The sequence below is a fragment of the Micromys minutus genome (assembly GCF_963924665.1).
Source record: "Micromys minutus genome assembly, chromosome: 13".
NCBI lineage: Eukaryota > Metazoa > Chordata > Mammalia > Rodentia > Muridae > Micromys > Micromys minutus.
In genome coordinates this window covers 43360999-43384041 of record NC_137982.1, presented here as the reverse complement: position 1 = coordinate 43384041, position 23043 = coordinate 43360999, and the positions used below count along the sequence as shown (strand labels likewise).

The 23043-nt window shown below is 44.0% G+C and overlaps 1 protein-coding gene across 1 annotated transcript in view; it reads right to left on the bottom strand.

The window, feature by feature from the left end:
* Positions 1–23043, bottom strand: part of MYO3B (myosin IIIB) — a gene marked incomplete at both ends in the record, with an annotated part of 373275 nt that overhangs the window by 322524 nt on the left and 27708 nt on the right. The window contains 2 exons of the mRNA XM_080927936.1: positions 2588–2722; positions 3768–3951. Of these exons, the coding sequence (XP_080784062.1) occupies positions 2588–2722; positions 3768–3951 (319 nt within the window). The remainder of the gene's footprint in view (positions 1–2587; positions 2723–3767; positions 3952–23043) is intronic.

The following is a 23043-nucleotide window of genomic DNA, read 5'->3' as shown; positions in this document are numbered from 1 at the left end:
GGAGTGCTAGGATGCTGGGGTGCTGGGGTGCCGGGATGTTGGGGTGCCAGGATGTTGGGATGCTGATCTTTCTTTTTGCTCCCTATTTTGCTTTCAAGCCACCACGAGGTGGGCCATTTCCTCTTTGGTCTGTGCCGATTATGGTGTACACTACCTCTTCATAGGCCCAAAAGCCACCTGATCACGGTGTTGAAAATTCTAGCCACGAGCCAAAGAGGCATTTCCTCTTTAAAGTTGGTTTGCCTCAGGCTGACTGACACACAATGTTCAAGTCTGCCATGCCCATGGGAGCACGTTGCTGCCCTCTCTGGCCCTCTGGCCCTCCGTGGAATACCAAGAGACTGAACCTAAAGAGAGCTTAAGACTTCTGCCACGGTTAGAAGTCTAGCCATCCTTGTGTTTCTGGGAGACTCGAGGAGGCACTGGTCACATCTAGCTACCCTGCAGCCTGCTACAGACAACCCAGGCTGGGGGCACAGAAGGCAGCAGCCCATGCTGCCAGCTTTGGCAAAACCATCATCAAAATGATAAATGTCAGCATATTGCTTGCTGAGGGACAAATCACCCAGTGTCTTCGAGTGGCCTCTTCCTGCCCCTGCTCAATAGGAAATAGCAAGAGGGCACTTGGCTGGGGAGCGTCAACACAAGGCTCAGGTCACAGTCTGGCTCTTTGTTATCCGCAGCTTCCCTGGCTGTCCGGAGTGCCCCTGAGGTGCTGTATCTGCCATTTCACCTCATCAGAAAGAGTATCGGCTCATAAGCACCTTTGGCATGAGTGGCCTCCTGCTGGCTGAGGGGCTCACAGAGCAGACCCTTGACACACCTCAGAGAATTCCTGAAAGGGTTAAATCCCCTTTGTCTGAAAACACTGATGTTTGGGGTGGGGTGAGGTGCACAGAGAAGGGAATGGATAAAAGGGGGGATTCATTGCCCACTGTATTTCTATGCTGAAGCTGCAAGGAGAGACAGAGCTGTTACACAAAGATGACTACCACCAGAGCCTCCAGACACAACGCCATGCCTGGACAAGGCATCAGTGTTAAACAGCCTTGTGGCAAGATAAAACCCCAGCTTTCTCAGGGCAGGGATGAAGGGGAGGGTAGGTGGTTCACAGAATCCAAATGATGACAAGAGAATACATGTGTGATTTAATATGACAACTAACATCTCAGAGTCCGCTCGTACAAATCAAAACCCCCTGCTTTGGTAGATTGTGAGGAAGACAATTTGCTGACAGAAATATTGAGACTACCTTCCTCCTACGGTTGCCATGGCAGCCAAAACATGCTGTCCCATTCTCAGACTCAAGAAGACTGGGACAAGGTGTCTGCATGCACCCTTGTGCTTCTGTCATGCCCCTGTGTCATCCTGACGACACGGGCACGGAGGGGTAAGCTGATTCAGAAGGGCTAGGTCCAAGACAAATCAGGGGGTCTAGTGAGAAGGAAGAAAATGACCAGTCCGGCTGCTATCTTCAGTTTCAAGTTAGGGGACTCGGTACCCAGATGACATTCATTCTATTAATAAAGGACAGGAAACAGGACAGCTATACACACACTGTGTTCTCTTTGCATCCTCTCCATGGAGCGGATGCTGCTGGGAGAATCTACTGTCCCCAGGTACCTTTCACTAGAAACTGCCCCCTCCTCTATAGGAGACTGTACTGGCTGGTTTTGTGTCAACTTGACACAGCTGGAGTTATCACAGAGAAAGGAGCCTCAGTTGAGGAAATACCTCCATGAGATCCAGCTGTAAGGCATTTTCTCAACTGGTGATCAAGGGGGAGGGCCTAGCCCATTGTGGGTGGTCCCATCCCTGGGCTGGTAGACCTGGGTTCTATAAGAAAGCAAGCTGAGCAAGCCAGGGGAAGCAAGCCAGTAAGTGACATCCCTCCATGACCTCTGCATCAGCTCCTGCTTCCTGACCTGCTTGAGTTCCTGACTTCCTCTGGTGATGAACAGAATGTGGAACTGTAAGCTGAATAAACCCTTTCCTCCCCAACTTGCTTCTTGGTCATAATGTTTGTGCAGGAATAGAAACCCCGACTAAGACAGAGACTGTCTTCCTGGAGGGCAGAGATACAGATGAGAACAACGGTGAGGTGAACAGGCTCCTGGGTATCCATTTCCCTGGAGAGTTGGCTGAGGCCATGATTATAGCTTCTTAATGTCTCCTTCCCCCACTGTCTTCCTCACTTCTCTCTCAGCTAATCTCTCCCCAGGACTCTAATAAACCTTCTACACAAAACTCCCAGACTCGGTTTTCAGGAGCCCACAAACATAGGGCAAATACAAAGGGCACACAGGTCATCGACATTGTGGGCAGAGTTCAGACTGTACTAAGTTGGCACATGAGCTCTGTGACGTGTTTTCCAGCTACAGAAAACAGTAACATCTTCCAATCGGATTCCTAATAGACTCAGTGGTGGAGGAAAAGAGGATTATGTTTCTTCCAAAGCAAGAAACCGAGACTGATTCACACCTTGCTGTGAGCGCCGCAGGGTTTCAGGCATCTGGCACTAAAGAGGAATCCTCCTGCAGCTGCAAACACTCATCCAACCCACAGCTACCTGCCAGGAGCCTCTTACCTCCAGAACCAGCCACAGCTGCCCTCCCACACAGCTATCAGCCTTGTAAAACATCCCATAGAATTTTACAACATTGGGATGACTGGGGAGAAACTGCAGAATGTTGTATTCGGCCTCGATCTCCTCGTCCATATCCTAAACAGAGTTTAGAAAGCAGACATGTTTGATTAAGACAAGTGTGTAAGGAAAAGTACAAATAGAACAGTGTGCCCAAGCCATCAATTCACAAAGCATATTGATTATGAGTTTGAGGTTGTTTGTTTTTTTGGAAACATGACCCCACTGCACACCTCATGATGACCTCCAACCCCCAATCCCCCAAAGCCTGCAACTCCCAAGGGCTTGAATTACAAGTGTGCACCACCACACTGGACCCAACTATATATCAAGGCCCTCATTGTCCTGTATGCAAAATACCCAAGAGCAGCTCTTCTGACCCTGGGATCAACCTTTGGCTATTATAAGCAATAATATCTCCTTACAGTCATTTTTTTAGCTGTATTATTATAAAAAACCTTTTTATTGAAAAATGTCTCAATTTTCAAAGCTTGAAAGGGCCCTAGTCAGATACAGCTTCACTGTGCAGACCAGCACAGAGCTTGGTAACCTCAACGCTTTGAAATAAAATGTCACCTCGGATGACTGAATATCATGAGGCTGGTTCATTTTGTAACCTACAGAGAGAACAGGGAATGGTATATAGTGTTCTTCCCAAGAGAGTAATTTTTAAAAGCCCAAGGCACTGAAGCTAAGACAGCAATAAAACAGGCAAGAAAACAAAGTCCAAGGGGAGGTTGGGGGTTTTGGTTTTTGTTAAGTTTTGTTTGGTTTGATTTTGGTTTCAAGACAGAGTTCCTCTAATGTAGCCCTGGCTGGTCTTGAAACCCACTTTGTACACCAGGCTGGCCTTGAACTCGGAGATCTGCCTGTCTCCACCGCCAGCCCCGCCCCTCACCTTCCCACCCACCCTCCTTGTGCTGGCATTAAAGGTGTGCTCCACCATGCCTGCCAAGTCCAAGAATGGTTTAACTCCAAGTCAAATCCTTTCCTTCAGAGGTGCTTACAAACCAGGATTTATTTTTGAGATTTCCTGAAAATTATTATTAGAATCAGGAAAAGAAATCACAAGCCTAATGTGTCTAAAACACCAGCAGGTCTTACAGCTCTCTCTGTTACTCACACTGACAGGGTCCAGAATCTTCACAGCAGCCAGACTCCCGTCTCTCTTATTGGCTACCTTGTAGACCTTGCCATAAGTGCCTTTGCCAATAGTCTCTATAATCTCCCAGGTGTCCATGGGGTCTGGGAGTGATTCCAGTCCAAGCATCATGGGGTTATAGTGAAATAATCCATACAGGTGTTTCCTGTCAAGAAAATTGTATCATTAGCAGTGGATCGCTAGATTAAAGGTAAGGGGTTTCTGAAACAGAGTGATTCCTTTCTTAATCAGTAGCCTTGTTATTCCACTCTACAGAGTGGAGAAGTAGCAGGGTTCTGACACATCCTAAAAGCACAATGTAAGAGATTATGTAGGCACTGTACGAGGAAGGGGAGGAGTCGGAAGGGAGGCTCTGGCCCTGTTTAGGTTGAGCAGCTATGAGAAAGTAGCCGAAAGACCCTAAGTATAAACACTTGTCCCCATTACAGTGACCTTAACCAAGGTTCCCACATGACCCTTAGAGAGGAATCCCCACACTCTGTGTACAAGGTCAAAAGTGCACATGCCAGATGCTGGTCTGTGCACAGGACCCACAGAAAGTGGAGCCACGCCCACGCCCCACCCACACAGCAATGCGCAGGTGCTGATGGGAGCTGCAGGCTTGTTTCAGGGACAAAGATTTGCAGTTTAATTTCAGTAAGGCAAAGTCATTTTACTGCAGCCTCCTGTTGGTGTGAGAAAGCCTACTCTGGGTCAGACCGAGAGGACAGTTTAAACGTAGGTTTGTTTCTAGACCCCACAAAAAGGACCCAAGTTTACCGGCAAGAGCCATGGTACCAAATCCCCACCTCAAACTTCAGCTTGTGGTGAATATTCTAGTTTGCACGTCTAACTCTTTTCTAGACATTTCTCCCAAAGCAAAGAAAGCTCCGTGATTTGGCGCAATAATGAATTGGTTTTCCTTTGGACTAATTGAGAACATTTCAAAAATATTAAAGCTGACCACAGTGACACTCTAGCCCTCAGGAGGCTGAGGGAGAAGGGCCACCACAATGAGTTCACAATCCTAGCTCGTGTGTGCCTGTGTGTGTGTATGTGTGTGTGTGTGTGTGTGTGTGTGTGTGTGTGTGAGGGGGGTATCATATATCTGTCATAGTTGATTTTGATGGTTAATTTGATAGGACTTGAAAATATGTCTCTAGGGGACAGGTTGCGGTGGGGGTGGGGCTGGGGGTGAGGTGACTAAGGCAAGAGTAAGATTGAGAAGTGTCCAAAACCTGAAAAATCTCCTCTTGAGAGCCACAAGAAGCAGGATAGCTCCCTCCCTGTTCTGGGCTTGTAGGCCCCCGGTCACGTGACCCCACAAGCCAAATTGCAGGGTTAACTTCCTCTCTCCCTATAAGGACATGTCCGGCAGGCACCTGGAATTTCTCTTCATGTAAATTGAAGCGTCCCCCTTCTCACCCTCCCGAGGTTTTTATATAGCCCTTATTACTCCCGAATAAAGAGGGCGGTGTCACTGAAAACCAAGGGCTGGAAGAAGGCTTCTTTCTCCCACTTCCTTCCTGTCCTCCTCAGAGAAGACTTCTTCCCCGTCCCCCAGTTCCCACTCCTTCATCCCCGCACTCAAGACAACCAAGTTCCTGCAAACCCACCCTCAACCAGGACAAGCTTTCGCTCCTTTTATCCCGGCCTAGTGCACAATGACACCCAAACACCAACCACCCTGAAAGCCAAAGCTCTACAGGGCTGCATCGAGATGTGTCTAGGGGTGTTTCCAGAAATGTCCTAAACTGTAAGAAAAGGAGAGAGGTGCCTTAGCCCCAGTGCTCAGCTTCCTGATGGCGGTGGAGGCAAGGTGCTAGCTGCCTCCAATGCTGAGTCTGTGACTTCCCTGTCACAGAGGGCTGAGTTCCAGCTTAGGCCCTCACACAAAACCAACCCCTCCCTCCTCAGGTATTTTGTTAAGGAAGAGGAACTAGTGCAAAAACCATGAAAGCCAAACAAAAAAAAAATAACAAAATAAACCCCTCACAACAGCAAACCAAAGTCCCGTTCCCCATGTGCCTGCAGCCAACGCCTGACCTTGGGCCAGGGCCTGGCCAAACCAGACATTCCGCTGGCTGTCCAGCCTTTGAGAGCTGTTTTCCAGGTCCTGAGGAGCTACCTCTCTGTTCACCCAGCACTTCAAAAGTGAGGGTTTCCTGGACATATAATCACAGCGTTTGTGGCTTCTCCACAGCTGGGCTGTCAGTTATAAATACTTCCAAATCGAGCCCTCTTCCCACTTGAACATCTTTAAAGGATACTGGATAGCATTTCCCCAAATGCAGAAAAGAGTGTCATTCACAGCATGTCAAAGTGAACTTACTATAATAGAAACAAATAGAATTATTCCAGTCCAGCCACGTACCCCTGGGCTCCAGGGTAATGGTGACCTTTGGTCAACCTGGGAATCACCCGGGGATGAGGAGGAGATAGCGGCTGACATTACCTTCCCTTTCTGTCATCAGAAGTGAAGGAGAATTTGTTATCGAAGGAGGAACCCTGCCTTGCTAGGACTCCTGTCCCTTGTGTTGCTGTTCTTGTCACTGTGGCAAACAAAGAGAAGCTAGTGGTTCGGGTGGTACTGTCAGTTGTAGCAAAGAAGGCACAATGTTGGGGACAGACCCAGCTCTGTGGGCTGGCATACAAGGCACCTGGTCACATTTCAAACGGAAGCCAGATGACTGGGGCTAGGAACAGGGTGGGTTGTGACCCTGACAGTGACCCACTCCCTCCACCTAGGCCCATCTGCTAACGGTTCACAAGCTCCTCTAAACAGTAGTACTGGCTGGTGGCCACGTGAGGGGACATTCCACAGTCAAGCCACAATGACCCCTAGCTTCTTGACCCCAATAGCATTCTATAGCTGGGCTTCCACAAGAGCAAGAAAGAGGCCAAATTGGGTTCAGCTAGTCAGGCCGAGGAGACACCTAGAGCACACTCCATCAGCCACTTGGTATCCACACGGAGAGGATTATCTTCCCATTTCAGCTAACCAAATCTAGAAACTCTCCCGGACCTGGTGAGGGATTTGCCTCCTGAGCGGTTCTAGACCCTGGCAGGCTGTCTGTCAGTATCAGCATCACTAGTGGGCCACTGTCCTGGGTCCTGTGCTCAACATAAGGGAGAACATGAGCTGCACACAGACTCACATCTCTCTCTCTGCTTCCTGCCGGTGTGCAATGTGACCAGCTGCCTCATGCTCCTGCTACTACTCTGGCTTCCCTGCCAGGGTACATACACTCTACCCACAAACTCTGATCAAAATAAACGTCCTTCCTTAAGTGGCATTTGTCATATGTTTGTCACAGCAGAAAGACAGGTGACTAGTACCTGACTTACCACTGTCACAGATGAAGGCTTGAACCTGGCAAACACCACCTTTGTCTTGCCCTCTTCCCTTCATTCTCTCTTGCTAAATCATTAGGTTCCATTCCTTAAGCCAGCTATGCCAATTACCGACTTTAGCATTCATGTGGTGGGTAAACTGAGGCAGGCAGCCATTTGGGGGTCAGTGCTTACAGCCACTGATGGGGTGGATCCAGATACCTACAAGGGCTGCTGCCAATGGCAACCAGCGATTAGAAAAGTTACTCAGAAGACTTTTCTCTAAGGGAACAAAGCTTAATTTACTGGGGCTGGCACTCACTGTGGCAAACAGAAAAACTGAACTTCGTGGGGCCATAGGAAAAAAGGAGAGAAAACACAGGGAGGGAGAGAGAGAGAGAGAGAGAGAGAGAGACAGAGAGACAGAGAGACAGAGAGAGAGAGAGAGAGAGAGAGAGAGAGAGAGAGAGAGAGAGGAAAAGCAAATGGCAGAGTCCAATAATTTTACACACACAAATACATACATACACGCATACATACAAACAGACAGACAGACAGACCAACAGACAGACAGACACATTCACACATAGAATGGTTAGAGCAAAGCTTCAGCAAGCAGACTCCAAACATTTCACACACACACACACACACACACACACACACACAGCTGGTAGGTGGATCAAGCTCCAGACAAACTTTACATATACATACATACACATAGTTGACAGGTGAAAGGAACACCATGCCAGCCCCCACTCAACATACACATAGCTGATGGGTAGAAAAAACAATATTCCAACCCCCACACTTCATTCTTTCTCCCATAGCTTATATATCTCAGCAAAACCTTTCAAGCTATATAAAATTACAATGTAATTAAGTTTTAGTTTTCTTCTACTAAATGATTATGAAAAACAGTATGTTGCCTGATATCTTTACAAGAAATAACATTATGTAGTATAGGTAAAGAAAACAAATTCTTTTCAAAAACCCACACATTCGCAACGAAGCACCTTGTTATAGATGAATAAAGTGTGAGTGAGCGAGCGAGGCAGTTTTCTCAGCCAGTTTCTCTTACTCGCAGGAAGTGGTGTGTGATTATAACGAGTAATTATATTATTATTTATCTTGTAAGAATCTTAAAACAATCACAAACCTAAACGTTTTTATAAGAATCAGTCATAACCACTTTAAATTCTCAGGATGCGTATCTACTCATCAGTAACTCTTAATAAATCATACCAGGCAGCTGAGGGGAAAATGAGTGTAAAAAACCAGTCCCCACCGGTCCAGCCTCAGTGAGAGTCACACCAGCCAGCGCTGCCACTGTTCTTGTTCCTGACCGTAAAGGTACCCAGCTTAACGAATGAGAGTGAGCCTTTCTGAACTTCAAGTTGTTCCCTAAGATTTTCTACATCAGAGCTAGTAGTAAAAACATCTCAACCCAGCTTCACTAACAACTTTATTTCTTCAAATGTTTTCTAAGGGCAGTGGTCATTGCTGGCAATCTGCGTCTCTAAGCTCTTTCCTAGGGTAGTGATTGAACCATTAACCTGCTCCAGCAGCAATGCTCGAAAGAGACCAGGCATTATTATCTTGAGTGCCAGAAATATTGTCCAGTGAGGGGCTGGAAGCCCCAGAGGGGTGTGAGGACAGCAAGCAGAACTCTGTAACAGCAGGAAGTCCTCAGGACACGTGGTCCTCGGGGTCATGCCACGCTGAGGCTCATCCATGCGGCCGTGGTAAGCAGTGGACTGCGTTCCATGAGTTCTAAAGCCATGTGTTGCTTGTGTCATTCCTCCTGCATGGCCCTTGGCATAGCCACCGATGTCTGTTCCTTTATTTGGTCACTTCCTTATGCCTGACTAAAACTCCAAAGCCTAGCAATCAAAATTCATTGTTTGGCTACATTGGCTACCATGTCCAATCAGGACTTACCAACTCACCTTAGCCCAAGACTTCCCCCTTTGTCTCCTTAAAAACCAGCACCTGCCCCCATCAAGAGGCAGTCCTCTGCTTGTCCCTCTTGGATAAATAAAATCTCCTTTTTTGAGAATTTGGTGTCTGGGTGTGTTCTGTGCCGACTCCAAGGCTCCTTCAAAATGACCTGTACCCCCATCGTCAGAAACTCCCGTACCCGGGCTCAGCTCTGGACCCATCAGGACTCTGGGCAAACTCTAAGAACTTCCCCGCCCCTCTCCTGACCAGCAAAGAGACTCAGCTAAGGACACAGCCTCAGTCTCTCTGCCTGCAGGACACATTCTCCCACGTCACTCACAGAACTGCTGCCCGGATTGGAAGATGACAGGGTGCTGTGACCATAGGGAGCACTCAGGAGTACCAGGGAGCACTACTCAGTATCACCAGAGCACAGCGAGATCTACCTCAGACCCACCAGGTTTATGGAAAACATTTTGTTTTATTTCGCTTTCAACTACAAACGAAATGAGCTTTTATTTTTCTCATTATCAGGTATGAATTTTGGACAAGAATAAAATTCTAAGTTTGGACAATAACTGTTAGAGAATTGTGGAAGAAGTGTAATGAGCCCCTTGGGCCTTTGCACAACTAACATCATGTTAGAGGCAATGCTCTGACCTTGAAAGTCAGCAAATAGGCTGCAACATCTGCCAAAATGGGAGCAGAGACCTAATCCACACAAGACCTAGTCCATAGTTTCAGGAAGATCCCTAAATGCACCAACCTTGCTTTTTGGCTTCTGTAGTTCTGTTTCTTAGTAACTGAATGTTTCTTAGTAACAGGATGTGATTTTTGTGAATAAAAGACAAAGAGCTGTAAGACTCAGGGCTGCAAGACTCCGGCAAGTTCCCTATGCAACAATAAAAACTTTCTGTTTGGCTTTAATGTGGTATTCTCTGGTGGGTTTACCTCAAAACAGGAGAGGACCACGGAGACTCTCAGAGCTAGGGGATGCTGAGGTAGAAGAAGCTAAAGAGAAGCTTTGCAACTCCAGCTGAAGAGGCCAGGGGACCAAGTGCTTGTTGTTTCCTCTGGTAGCCTGTAGGGTGACCAGCCATCCTGTGTTGCTGGAACTGGCTCAGTCTTATTACCAGAAGTTCTGCAGTTTGAGAAATATCTCAGAGTGAGTACATTTTCTCATCAACTTCTGAAGCTTTCCAAGGACATGGACATTAATAATTAGACATAATTAATAATCAGAGCACTAGCAGGAAACCACCAGTTGGACTCAGCACCTCATTGCCATGACAGCTGAACTGTGGCACCTTCTCTAATTAATATTTTGAAGTCTCAACCCTTGGTATCTCAGGACACGACTGTATCAGAGGCAGAGCCTTTACACAGGTCATTAAGGGGCAATGAGATCAGATGGGGATGTCGCGAATGCACTGTGACTTGTGTCTGTATCTAAACAGACACTTGAGGACACAGCAAGGGATCCATGCACACCCAAGAAAGAAACTGACCATGTTCACACCTTGACTCAGCCTCCAGCACATGGTTAAACTAAGTCCCATTGTTTGAGCCAGCCACTCAGTCTGTGGTCCTTGGTTTCAGCAGCCTTTGTGAGTGAACACATCCTATTTTACAGAAGAAACTGAAGCCTAGGTTCATGACCCAGCTGCTCAGGGGCAATGCAGAAATGTCGATCCAAGTTTGCCTCCGTCCAGTCCTGGGACTTTTGTTCCACAAACTGAATGGGATCAATCACTTAACAATGGCGTGTTTCTTCTGACCTACTCTCCAAGTATTGAAAGGGTCAATGAAGAAAAATAACTCTCCCAATCCCAGGAGACTCGGTGCCCATACTCCGAAGAACAGCAAAGTGAGTTCCCCCAAAACAAGCACAATTCTTCCAAAGAGCGAGCCATTTCCAGTGAATACCGGTGACGTAATCCGGGGTCTGATCACCCAGGACCCCATGGCCTGTCCATCCTGTACTCCTGGGCGTTCTCAGACAAGGTTAAATAAAGGAGTGAAAGGACAAGCCATTTCTAACAGCCATGCCTATCTTCACTCTTTAAAAATCAATGACTCTGTAAACGCTCTGGCAATTGATTAAACATTAACCAGACAGCAGCTGTTCCTACTGTCTTGAAGTGAAGATAGTGATCTGGTCCAAGGAAGCAGCGGGAACAGCCCTTCCGACAGCCCAGCAGTTGCTTGGATTAGCCTTGGGAGTTTTATGGACTCTGCTTGCCCGCGCTGGAGTATGGTAGGGTTAATGGGGGAAAGTACTGTGTACCCTCATGGATAGCATAGAAAAGCCCAGGAGTAGTTTGTAGTGTCAGGGATGATGCTTTAATGCTCAGGACACCCCAAAGAGACATCTAGACCTCCCACAGTTCTTCACATAACTACATATGAAATGAAAAGAGTAAACTCTCTGAGCTGGACACCTCAAGCTATGCCGGCTCCACTCACTGCAAGCGCTATGTCTGTCTAGAACAAGGTAGGTAGTGACCCTCATCCACACAGGAAGTTTGCTGTTAAGAAACCCTGTGTGCTCTGATGGGTCTCTGCTACTATTCCCAAGCAAAGAGTTAATAAACTTTGTACTACGACGTCAGTCAACACCACAAATGGAGTTCTCGTCTATACCACACTTTGGGAGCAAAGTTCTCGTGCCCCTCTCCCCCATATTCCCCCATATTCCTCCATATCCCCCCATATTTCCCCATATTCCCCCATATTCCTTTGTTTTCTGAACCCTTCATCTACCAGGAATAGCCAAGTCAGAAGCAAAGCAAAAGATCTTGCCTCAGAAGGGCATTGCTGTTCAGAAAGTAAGAGCGATGCAGACAGTAACTGAGAATGAACATTCTCCTATTGGCCCACAAATCATCAGCCTAATGTCTGGGAAACACACTGTTTTCTCATTACCTAAACCCTCATCTAGACAAATAGATATTCATTTAGTAAGAGGCTTCACTAATGCAGTACCTTGGAAATTGAAAACAACACACCTCCCAGCTTCCTTTTTCCCTCTATATAAAATGAACTTCTCATAGGCAGAGCTGTATATCTAGTACTTGAGAAAATAGCTCTCCCTATTACACACACACACACACACACACACACACACACACACACACACACACACATGAACACACAGATTATGGCTTATTATTTTCTAAGATTTTCATTATATATAGCACTGTGTTACATAAGGACATTTTCAAACAAATGCATACTGTACTCTGAACACATCCTCTCTTCTCAACTCTACTCTGTTCCCTCTGTCCCCCAGGAGTGTCTGCTTCACTTTCATGTCATATGTGCACACATCATTTTCCTTATTACATAAAACTCAGATACTCTTAGCTGTCAATCTTGACACTCTGGATCAACTGAACATCTGTCTCCATCAGATTAGCCTGTGGGCCCATTTTCTTGGTTGCTAATGAAAGTAAGATGGCCTAGCCCACTGTGGGCAGTACAGTCTCTAAGTAGGTAGGCCTGGGCTGTAAGCAGCATTCCTCCAAGGTTTCCACTTTAAGCTCCTGCCCTGAGTTCCTGGCCTTGGCTTCCCTTGATGTTGGACCATCACCTGTAGGATGAAACAAACCTTTTCTCTCCACCCTGCATTTGCTCATTTCTTTTCTCACAGAAACTAGAAATCTGACTAGAGCATCCAGTAACCACAAATGAGAAAAGGCAAAGTATTTGTCAGAGATGCTCCACTTTGTATGAAAACCTCCAGTTACATTTATTTGTTTAAGCACAAACCATATCACTTGATTCTTTATGAGTAAACATTTTCCTTGTCTACACATTTCTTGATCCATTGTTCTGTTTTGGGATGCCATGATTGGTTCCCTAACTTAGCTACTGAACAATGATGTGATAAACACTGATGAGAGGGTGCTCTGGGACATGTTAACGTAGAACTTAAGGTAAGGACCCAGGGTTGGTATACCTGGGTCACAGGATAGATCTATTTCTAGTTTGTTTTTTTTAACTTTATTTATCTTTCCATAGTAGCTGAGTTAGTTTGTATGCCTCCCAGTAATATGTATGGGTTCCCTTTTGTCCACATTCTTGCCAGCTTATAATGTTTTCCTTAAAAAAAAAAAAAAAAAAAAAAAAAAAACTATTACAGAACCCAAGAGAGCTGACAATGGTATGACAGTTTAGACTTCAGTCTTCAAAGGATCAAAGCTACCATAATTTCATCTTTTTTTTCCCTAGGTGCACCATAACTTGAATTCTTGTTTTCAAAAGAGATACACTAAACATTAATTAATTAATTAATTAATTAATTAATTAAAACAAAATTTCTTTGGGTAGTCCTGGCTGTCTTGGAACTCACTCTGTAGACCGGGCTGGCCTTGTATTCACAGAGACCCACCTGCTTCTGCTTCCCAAGCACTGGGATTACAAGATTCAGGGTTTCTAAACTGTCATCCCTAAATATGTCCTTCATTTTATTAAAATGTCTAAAATATGCTTGACGGCATATTACTCTTACACACTTGGAGATCTGAGGCAGGCAAATCCCAAATTCATGGATAACCTAGGTACAAACTGGGTTCAAAGCCAGTTTGTGAAGATAATTGAAAATCTATCTTAAATTTATTTTTTTAAATACATTAAGGGAAGGAAAACTGTGGTTGGGATGGAAAACTGGTTGTTACATATTGTATGAGAGAAGAATCTATTAATTAAAAATAATTTAAAATCTATTACAGCTTTATTATAAGGACCTTACAAATAAAAAGGCAGCTCATACACACATAAGTGGAATAAACCAGTGAAAGGAGAGAGCATCACATGCCCTGGAACTGAAGTCACAGCAGGTGAGTCACTGCTGTGGTGTTGGGAGCTGAGCTTGGATCCTCTGAGGAGCAGCAAGAGCCCTTGTCACTTCCGTGTTACCTGTTTTCTTCACACCTGTCATCCTGACACGGGATGAGCCCAACTTTCAGTGCAGTGTTGCATTGCTGACCAGTGAAGTGGAATGGTTTCTCACATGCATTGACCATTCGTCTTTTTTCTTCTGAGAACTGTTGGGGGCTCTTTGTCGTTGTTGGTTGGTTTGGGTTGGGTGTTTTTTGTTTTGTTTTGTTTTTTGTTTTTGTTTTGTTTTTGGTGTTTTGGTTTTTTTTTTTTTTTTTTTGGTTTTAAGGGTTGGGTTTTTTTTGGGGGGGTGGTTTTTGTTTGTTTGTTTGTTTAGTTCTCTGTAGTCTAGATATTAATCCTCCATCAGATGTATAGCCAGCATGGAGTTTCCCTCCAGTCTGTAGGCTGTCTCATTACTCAGCTGTTTCCTCCACTATGCTGAGACTCTTTAGTTTCCTAAGTTCCTGTATGCTGATCATTGGCCATATTTTCTGAGCAGCTTTTATTCCCTTCTCTTCCGCTACTGCTCCAAGTAAGACATCAAGCATTACACCGAAAACCAGTGGACACCCTGCTCTTTCCTGGCTTTTGTGGAAATACTCTTGAGTTTTTCTCATTTAGTATAATATTGATGAGAGATTTGTTGTTTATATCCTTCATGTTTTGTTGAGTTTTTTTTTTTTATTCCTTCACAACCTTGATAATTTAACATAGAGACTGGAGAGCTGGCTCAGAGGCTAAGAACACTGGCTGCTCTTCCAGTGGGTCCTGGTTCAATTCCCAACACCCTCATGACAGCTCACAACTCCAGTTACTTCAGTCTAAGGCCATCTGGTGCTGCCTTCTGGTCTCTGTGGCACCGGGAACCCAAGTGGCACACAGACGTACAGCCAGGCAAAACGGCCACAATTCAGAAAATAGTACAGTAAACATTTTTAAACCTTTAAAAAAAAAAAGTTAAGGTGATTGTATGATTTCTGTCCTTGAGTTCACGTACGGAATACATTACATGTATTGATTTGTATATATCAAACTATCTTTGAATTTCTGAAATAAAACCAACTTGGTCACACTTAATCATATTTTAGTCACGTTCTTTAACTTCATATGCAAATATTTTACAGAGAATTTTTGCCTCTATGTTCATAAGGGAGACTGGAATATAGTTTTTCTCATTGCTTATTTACCGTATCTTTGTTTTTGGCATCAGGGTAATATTCATAAAAAAAGAATTTGGCAGCCTTCGTTCATTTTTTATGTATGTAAAATAGCTAGGATTAGTTCTTTGAAGTCCTGGTGCCATTTAATCTGTCTTGTCCTGGGCTAGTTTCAGTTGGTAATTTTTTATTACTATTTCCATCTCATTGGTTATTAGGAATCTGTTTGTTTGATTTTGGTTGTATGCACCTAGAAATTTATTCTTTTTTTAGACATTCTCTACTATGGCGAGTCTAAGTCTTTAAAGTACATCCTGATGATTTTTCTGAGTTTCATCATTTCCTGTTGTAATGTCTGTGTGGGGGAAGGGACATGCGCAAGAGTGCACAAGTGCCTGCCCGTGTGGTGCCATGAGAGGATAACGGGTGTCTCTATCATTTTCCATGTTATTACCTCGAAATAGGGTTTCTCACTGAACCAGAAGCTTGCTGCTTCAGCAAGGCTGGCTGACCAGTGAAATCCCGTCTCTGACCCCCTATGCTGGGGTTACAGTCACACACAAGCCATGCCTGGCTTTTTACATGGATGCCGGGAATTCAAACCCAGGTCTTCATAGGTGCACCGGAAGTGCTGTATTCTACAAAGCCGTCTCCCCAGCACCAATGACTCCACTTTCATCTCTGATTTCATTAATTTGTGTCTTCTCTTTTCTCTACTTTGGCCAAGGGTTTATCAGTCTTATTTACCATTTCAAAGATCCAAGTCCCCCTTTCTTTCATTGATTCTTGCATGGTATTATATTGTATATTATATCTATTTCATTGAACTCTGCTTTGATCCTTTTTTGTTAAGCTGAGCTCTTTCTGGTATTATATGGGAAGATGTAAGATCACTTTTCACTCCTAGTACTGATTTCTTTGTATCACGTAGGTTTAGAATGCTGTGGTTTCTTTTACAATTTCCTCCTTTGTTTCTTCAATGATACATTCATCATCCGGTGATTATTTCATCTCTATGAGTTTGTGTATATTCTACAGTTTCTCTGGCTATTGATTTTTAGCATTATTCCACTGTGATCAGCTAGAATATGAGAAACTTCAATTATCCTATATTAGTTCAGATTTGATTTGTGTCCTATTGTATCATCTATTTTAGAGAAAAGGCCCGTTGGTGAGGACAGCTGCCTCCCAGTTACATTCTGGTGACAAGAACAGTCAGACATCTGTCTGGGATGAGCTGCAAGGAGGCTGCAAGAGCTCTCAGCTCACAGGAGCAGTGACCAGCCAACATCTGAGCATGTCACTAGGGTAGAGACCCCAATCTTCTCGAGGATAAGAGCTCTGCCATCCTAAGGGAGGGGAACCTCACTGCCTCGAACAAGCAGAAGCACTGCCGTTCCAGCGGAAGTTGTGTCCACTGGAAGTTGCGTTCACTGGGCCCTGTGACGATGGGGCTGCTCCCGGGCTGGTGAATGGTCCCACGAGTGGCTGTAAACGGAGCACAAAGCAACGCTTTATCTAATCAAGACTGAATGTCTAAAGACTTCCCAGGAGTGTTGGTTTCAATGAACAGCAGAAGACAAACTTAAAAGAGAATAAGCCATGAAACATGGGACTGTTTGTCAAACATTTTACCACAGAGATTTATTTCAATTCCTTAAATGGGGACTGTAATAGTAAGCGAGCCAGGTATTTTGCCTCCTGACAGAGAGTACTTCGCTTTCTAAGAAGCAGATGGCTGGAAAAGTTCAACCCAAACCCACACAGCTCCAGACTCCCCGTCACAGGGCTGAGGAGGAACAGCACTGTTTGTCCGGAAACTCTCAGCGGCTACAATAAGCAAGTCCCACACTGATGGAAACCCACAATACATTCAACAAATACACTACAGATTCTTTTTTTTCCAAGAAGTTGAAAAGAATAATTCCAGTTTTTGTCTTTAAAGCTTAAAGTAACTTTTATTCCTTTTGTTATCTGGCAATTTGATACACGGATCTGATATAGTCTGAGTACCCTCTTCCCCACATTCTGTCTTTATCTCCCTTTCGAGATACATTACAGGTAGGTACCAACATGCTCAACTTCAAAATACACTTCAAATGTAAAGCATGGACTTACACAGAAAGGTAGGAATCTTATGAATCCTGACCGTATAAAGAAGCACTGTTAATTAACCACCCGTGTGGTTCTACCATTGTACATACATTCGTCAATGTATAATCCCTTAGCGAGTCACTGGAATTGCTGTAGACAACACAACACCAGGAAGAGTATAAAAGGGAAAACAAAATGTGGCATTCGGGGGACAATGCTGGCCACAGGGATCATTGTCAAAGCTGGGTACATGAGGGTTACACAGCTATCAGCGGCAGGGGGGAGTCAGAGTCCAGCACTTGGGGCCACAGCCTGAGGATTTCCTCCCTTAGGACCAGCCTCAAGTAAAACTGGGTCTTCCTTCATACCACAGGAAGAGTTTTAGAATACGAGTGAAGCAAAGGTATGGGTTTACTAAGAAGAGATGCCAGATTATACCCACTTCAGGTTGAAGTGCAGGCATTTAAGGACGGAGAGGAGCTGCAGAGATGTCCACTGCATGTCCAAGGCACAGGTACTGCCTACACGAGACTCAGCTTATGTATGTGTGTGACTCCAAGGCTCGTTACCTGACAGTATTTGAAGGATGCACTTTATAGCAAGATTTGAAGATTAAGAAAAGTTTTTAAAGTTAGATGTACACGCACCGGCTTGCTCATTTCCCTTACCTCGATGAATTTGCTTTTGTAAACGGAAGCAGGGGGGTTTTACAGGGTCTGGATTTTAAGAGTCGGGAAGGAGAAGGCACTGCTTATCCATTTGAACTCCAGGTCATACCACAGACCTCCTGACCCTAAGCTATCATGTAGGCTGTTTCTACCATCCCTGTTGAGGCATCCTTAAGAAAATAAGCATTATTCCATAGAGAATCTTGGTTTTATGTTAAAGAGTCTAGACTTTCAGCCAGTTGGAGTGCAAACCATGTCTCAGGATGACAAATTTCCCTTCTCATATCTCCCCCTTTTTTTTCTATTCCTATCCTGCCTCTCCAAAATACTCTTTCTTTTGTAGGATTTTCTCACCAACACCATGAGCGGTCTAAGTTTAAAGTATAGGTGAGTAGTTTGCTTTAAGAGGAGAAATTTAAGCCACTCATAAAAGACCAGCAACATTCTTTTTTTTTTTTAAATCTTCACTCTGTAGTAGGGAATTAGACTAAGAAGAAGAAGAAAAAGGTTGTAGCACCTACATATTATCAAAAAGTGACCTTCTTTGTTCAATATTACTGGGGCACAGCCCATCTCCCAATGGGGCTGCTTGTCCCAGCTAAATGCAGACGCGTAGTTAGGAAAAACTAATTAGCCATTGAATGGTGTATGGAAAAATCAATAGTCAGAAGAATAGAGTGACCTTCTTCTGCTTGTGGGCTCCCGTCCTCTCTTCCCAAGGGACGGCAGAATGAACATTCATACTGTGAAGGACGAAGACACAGCCATCATCACCTTCCTCTTATCTCTAACATGAAACTTGCCTTCACCATGAAGGGGAGTCCACCCACAGCTGTGGGTCACAGGCTTCACAGAACACCGCAGAACTGCACATGACTAGCGGATGCTCCTTAGCAGTGGGGGAGGGGATGTGTCGAGGAGAGTAACAGTGCAAAGCAAGCCTCAATTTTAGCAGTAAAGGAACCCAAGAAACGAATTCCACACAGTGCCCTTCAAATTGATGTGTTTGATGAAGAAAGATAAAAGATATCCTCCAGAGGATAAAAGTGCTTCGGACAGAGGCCCTGCTGATCTGCCTGGCCTCTCTCAAAGGCCTGGATCTAGTTTTCCATGCTGGATGAAAAACAGTAGAAGAGTACCAGCCCTTTCCAGACCATGGTGAGAACTTAATGGACTCATTCAGCTCTGTGGCTAATTCTTCCATATATTTCTGGGTCCTTCTTGTCACCTCTCAGATTTATCATAAACCAAAACATGTGGGGCCAGAGAGATGGCTCGACAATTAAGAATACTGGCTGCCCTGGGAGAGGAGCCGGTCTCAGTTCCCAGCACCCACATGGTGACTCAACATCTTTAACTCCAAGTCTAAGGGATCCGACGCCCTCAGTGGACACCAGACATATACACATGGTACACAGTCATATGTGCAGAAAAAAAAATTCACATACACATAAAAATAAATAAATTCTTCTTAAAAACCTGAGTTGTTCATATATAATGCTCAATATCCCTATCTTTCAACAATGGGTCACAAGTTAGCTAAAATATTATTGATACACTCAGTGAGTACGTATCTATTGCTGGTTGTATTCAGCTATAAAATGTTCTATAAGAAACTTGAGGAGGAGGATAGTGAGGAAGAGGAGCAAGAGGAGGAGGAAGAAGGGGAAAAGAAGAGAAGAGGGGGAAACTGAGCCTCTGCCCTGAAAGTCAAAACCTTTTTAGCCTAACTTCACGGCTCTTGGAGCAAGCTGGCAAAGAAGAGCTAGGCCGCTGGCTGCCTTCCCTAGAACCAGATGGACAGCACTCTGAGCGCAGGCCCGAAGTGCAGCAGGACAGCACAAGCGGTGCAGTAGCAGTGACCAAACAGAAGAGGATGTCATCTTTTTAAAGTAGATTGACTGTTTTGGACCCAGTGAAGGGATGACTCTTGCTTGTTAGAGAGACAGAGTGAGTTAGTGGTGGGGAAATGGGTCAGAGTACGAGTGCCCAGAAACACCTGCCACTGCTCTGAAGGAGTCTGTTAGATGCTCACTGTGGCCTGAGAAGGGACACGCTCCTCGCCTACTCTCCATTTTGTATAGGAGATTAGCTCCCAGGCCTTTGAGAGGCTCAGGTAAAGGAACAGGGACAGGAGGTTATTAAAACCTCTTTACCTGCCTGGACTAATCTGAGGTTCCTAACTGGAAGCTGAGGAGATGGGTGTGTCCCATTCTGGCCAAGGTACCTTAGCAAAGCCATAACCACTGTATAAACTGGTGTTTGGGCACCAGGTGTATAAAGTGAGGACATCTCCAAGACATGGTTGAAGAGAAGGGTTCTTGGTTTGGGTTTTGTAGATATGAGGAAGAGTTGGGAGCGGAGGAAAGAGTATACTAAACACAAGCAGTGAACAAAACCATGAGAGGAGAAAGAAAATCAGGGCAAGAGGAGAATCAGGAGGGATGGGTAAGAGATTGGGAGCCAAGAGGACAAAGAGCACATGGCCAAAATGGCAGGATTCTATAGGACTGAGAAGCTTGGGGAAGGGAAGCCCATGGGCTGAACAAGTTAGGGTAAGGGCTGAGGTAAAAGGGGATGGAAGGAGCAAGGTCCCAGCATGGACTCTGTAGCAGGGATTCGCAGTGCTGAGTTGGAATGCTAATAGGCACTGCAGTTAGCCATTTGTAGAGAACTGGTTTTGGACTTGACATTTACCAAGTACAAAGACCTAGCACTTGAACAACATTTCAAAAGAAAAAGGAGCTGATTACCAGCAACCGCGATGGCCCTAGTGCCAGGCAGTTGTGGTACTGAGGTAACGTGAATACATATTGGAACACAGACATTTCCTTGAGAAATTACTGAAAAACAAAGTTAGAGAAGGAATTCTTTAGGTATCTAAGACATGTGAACACGCACACACGCACGTGCACGCACACACACACTTTAAAACTAAAACCAGAAGAGGGCAGGCAAAGCAGTTCAGTGAGAAAAGGTGCTTGCCAACCAAGCCTGAGAGCCAGAGTTCAGTGTCTAGAACCCACACAGTAGAAGAAGAGAATTGGTTCCAGAAAATTGTCCTCTGACCTCCATGCTTACACCTTTTCGTGTGCACACACACTCATGTACACAAAATAAATAAATGTTTAAAACGTCTGTAATGAAATTGAGATCCAGTTATCCTATTTAAAATGATCAAGATTGCAAAGTCGAACGGTAGGATGAACAAGAAGGAGGAAGTGCATCTGTCAATGTTTCTATTTTATGTCAGTAAGTAGACAATAAATAAAGGGCAGAGGCTAGACCTACAATATAAAACTGTTAAAGAAATCTTTACGAGCTCTACAAATAGGTTGTACAAATTTGCTGTTATCATAAAAACACCCCATTCACTTTAGAGATGTACATACAACAGTATACATGTACATACAATGGAGACAAGACAGTGCGTGAGATGGGAGGTGGTATGGGTTATGGGGAAGGAAAGGGTTAAAACAGTAAAAGTAGAAAATATGATGTAATGTAAAAAGTACCAAAATTAGACCACTTGGGCCCTTGGTTGGATTGCCATCCCATCCCCCAAGCTTTAAAGTTAGAAAGATGTATTAAATCAATGAATATAGGATTGCTTTTTTAAAAAGTCAGCCATAAACCAGGTAAATATATTAAAGCCAGAACTGTAATGTTGATTTGAACAAAATAACTTTGTCATATAAACTGTAAAAGAAAAAGGCGCATTCAAATATGTCAGTAGATACAGAAAGGGCACTTAAAACTACCAACTCGGCTGATGAGGTGGCTCGGTGAGTGCTTGCTAAGTTCACCTGATGACCTGCAGTCCACCCCCAAACACAGCTGAAGACAAAAGAGAATTAACTCCGAGAAATTGTCCTCTGACCTCCACACATGAACACCCAACCCCGTCTCACACACACACACACACACACACACACACACACACACACACACACACACACACTAACTATAATAAAATATAGTTTACAAATAAAGAAAAAAATATTAAAATAAGATAATAAGTAGCCTTTTAAATCAACCAAAACAATAAGTCAAAATAAAACTTAAAACATAAAAACTTAAAAAAATCACCTGATGATACTGAACACCTACTCATGATTTTAAAGAAGGAAATAAACTTGAAAATTAGGAAGAGATTGTTTATCTCTTAATTTAGCAAGTAACATCTTAAAAAATACAAATATATTCAGGATGAACATAATTTAAATAATAAAACTCTTCTCATAGTAAAACAAATGGGAACCTCTCAAACCTGGTGCAGACATTTAAAAATGCCTAAAGTCTTTCATGATAAAAGAAAAGTGAATATTCCGTGTAGGATCAGGAACAACGCAAATGTTTCTCTTTCCACACTGTCACTCAAGTTCAGTGTAGACCCCAATAAGACAAGGAAAGGAATGAAAAGCCTCCAGATTAAAGCTGGAGGAGTAACACGGACATTACTTACAGATGGATGATTATCAGCACTGAAGTCCTAATGGATTTTTTTTTTTTTGGACTCTGCTAAAACTTACTGACGAGTGTGTTGAAATTAAAGATTCATGCTTAGTTTTATTCTGTCCGCTAGAAGGAAAGCTTTTCAACAAACAGTACCAAAAAAATTATACCAAAATATGAAAAGATGTCCTTATACAACGTGTAAACATTAAATTACATTAATCATAGAATAAGCCTAAGAGCTAAAACAGTGTAACCTCTAGTTGATAACTATACAGGGATGTCCACTGTAACATTGTTTCCAATTAAGAAACTAGACAGAACCATAGTTATCTATTAAAATTATTACATAAAATGAAATACCATCCAGCCCCTTGTTTGTTGGTGATGAGATCTTGCTACATAACTCAGGCTAGCCTTCAACAATCATCTTCCTACCTCCCCCTGCCTCCTCCACCAACCAACCGCTGTTAGGAGCAAAGCTGTCTGGCATCACCTTGAAAGTTTTTTTTTTTCATTATTTCATTCTTAAATTGTACAAAGGGATGATAACTATGTTATATAGAGTGTTTATATTTATAGTGAATTTATGCATATATTTCTGAATTTGTGTTTTTGTAAATCTGTATGATAGAGAATATTTGTGTATGTGATAAAATGTTTTGTGTGGGTTTTAGAGGGGGGCAGAGAAGTTAGGAGGAAAGGTTAATCATCAAATCCAGGACCTCC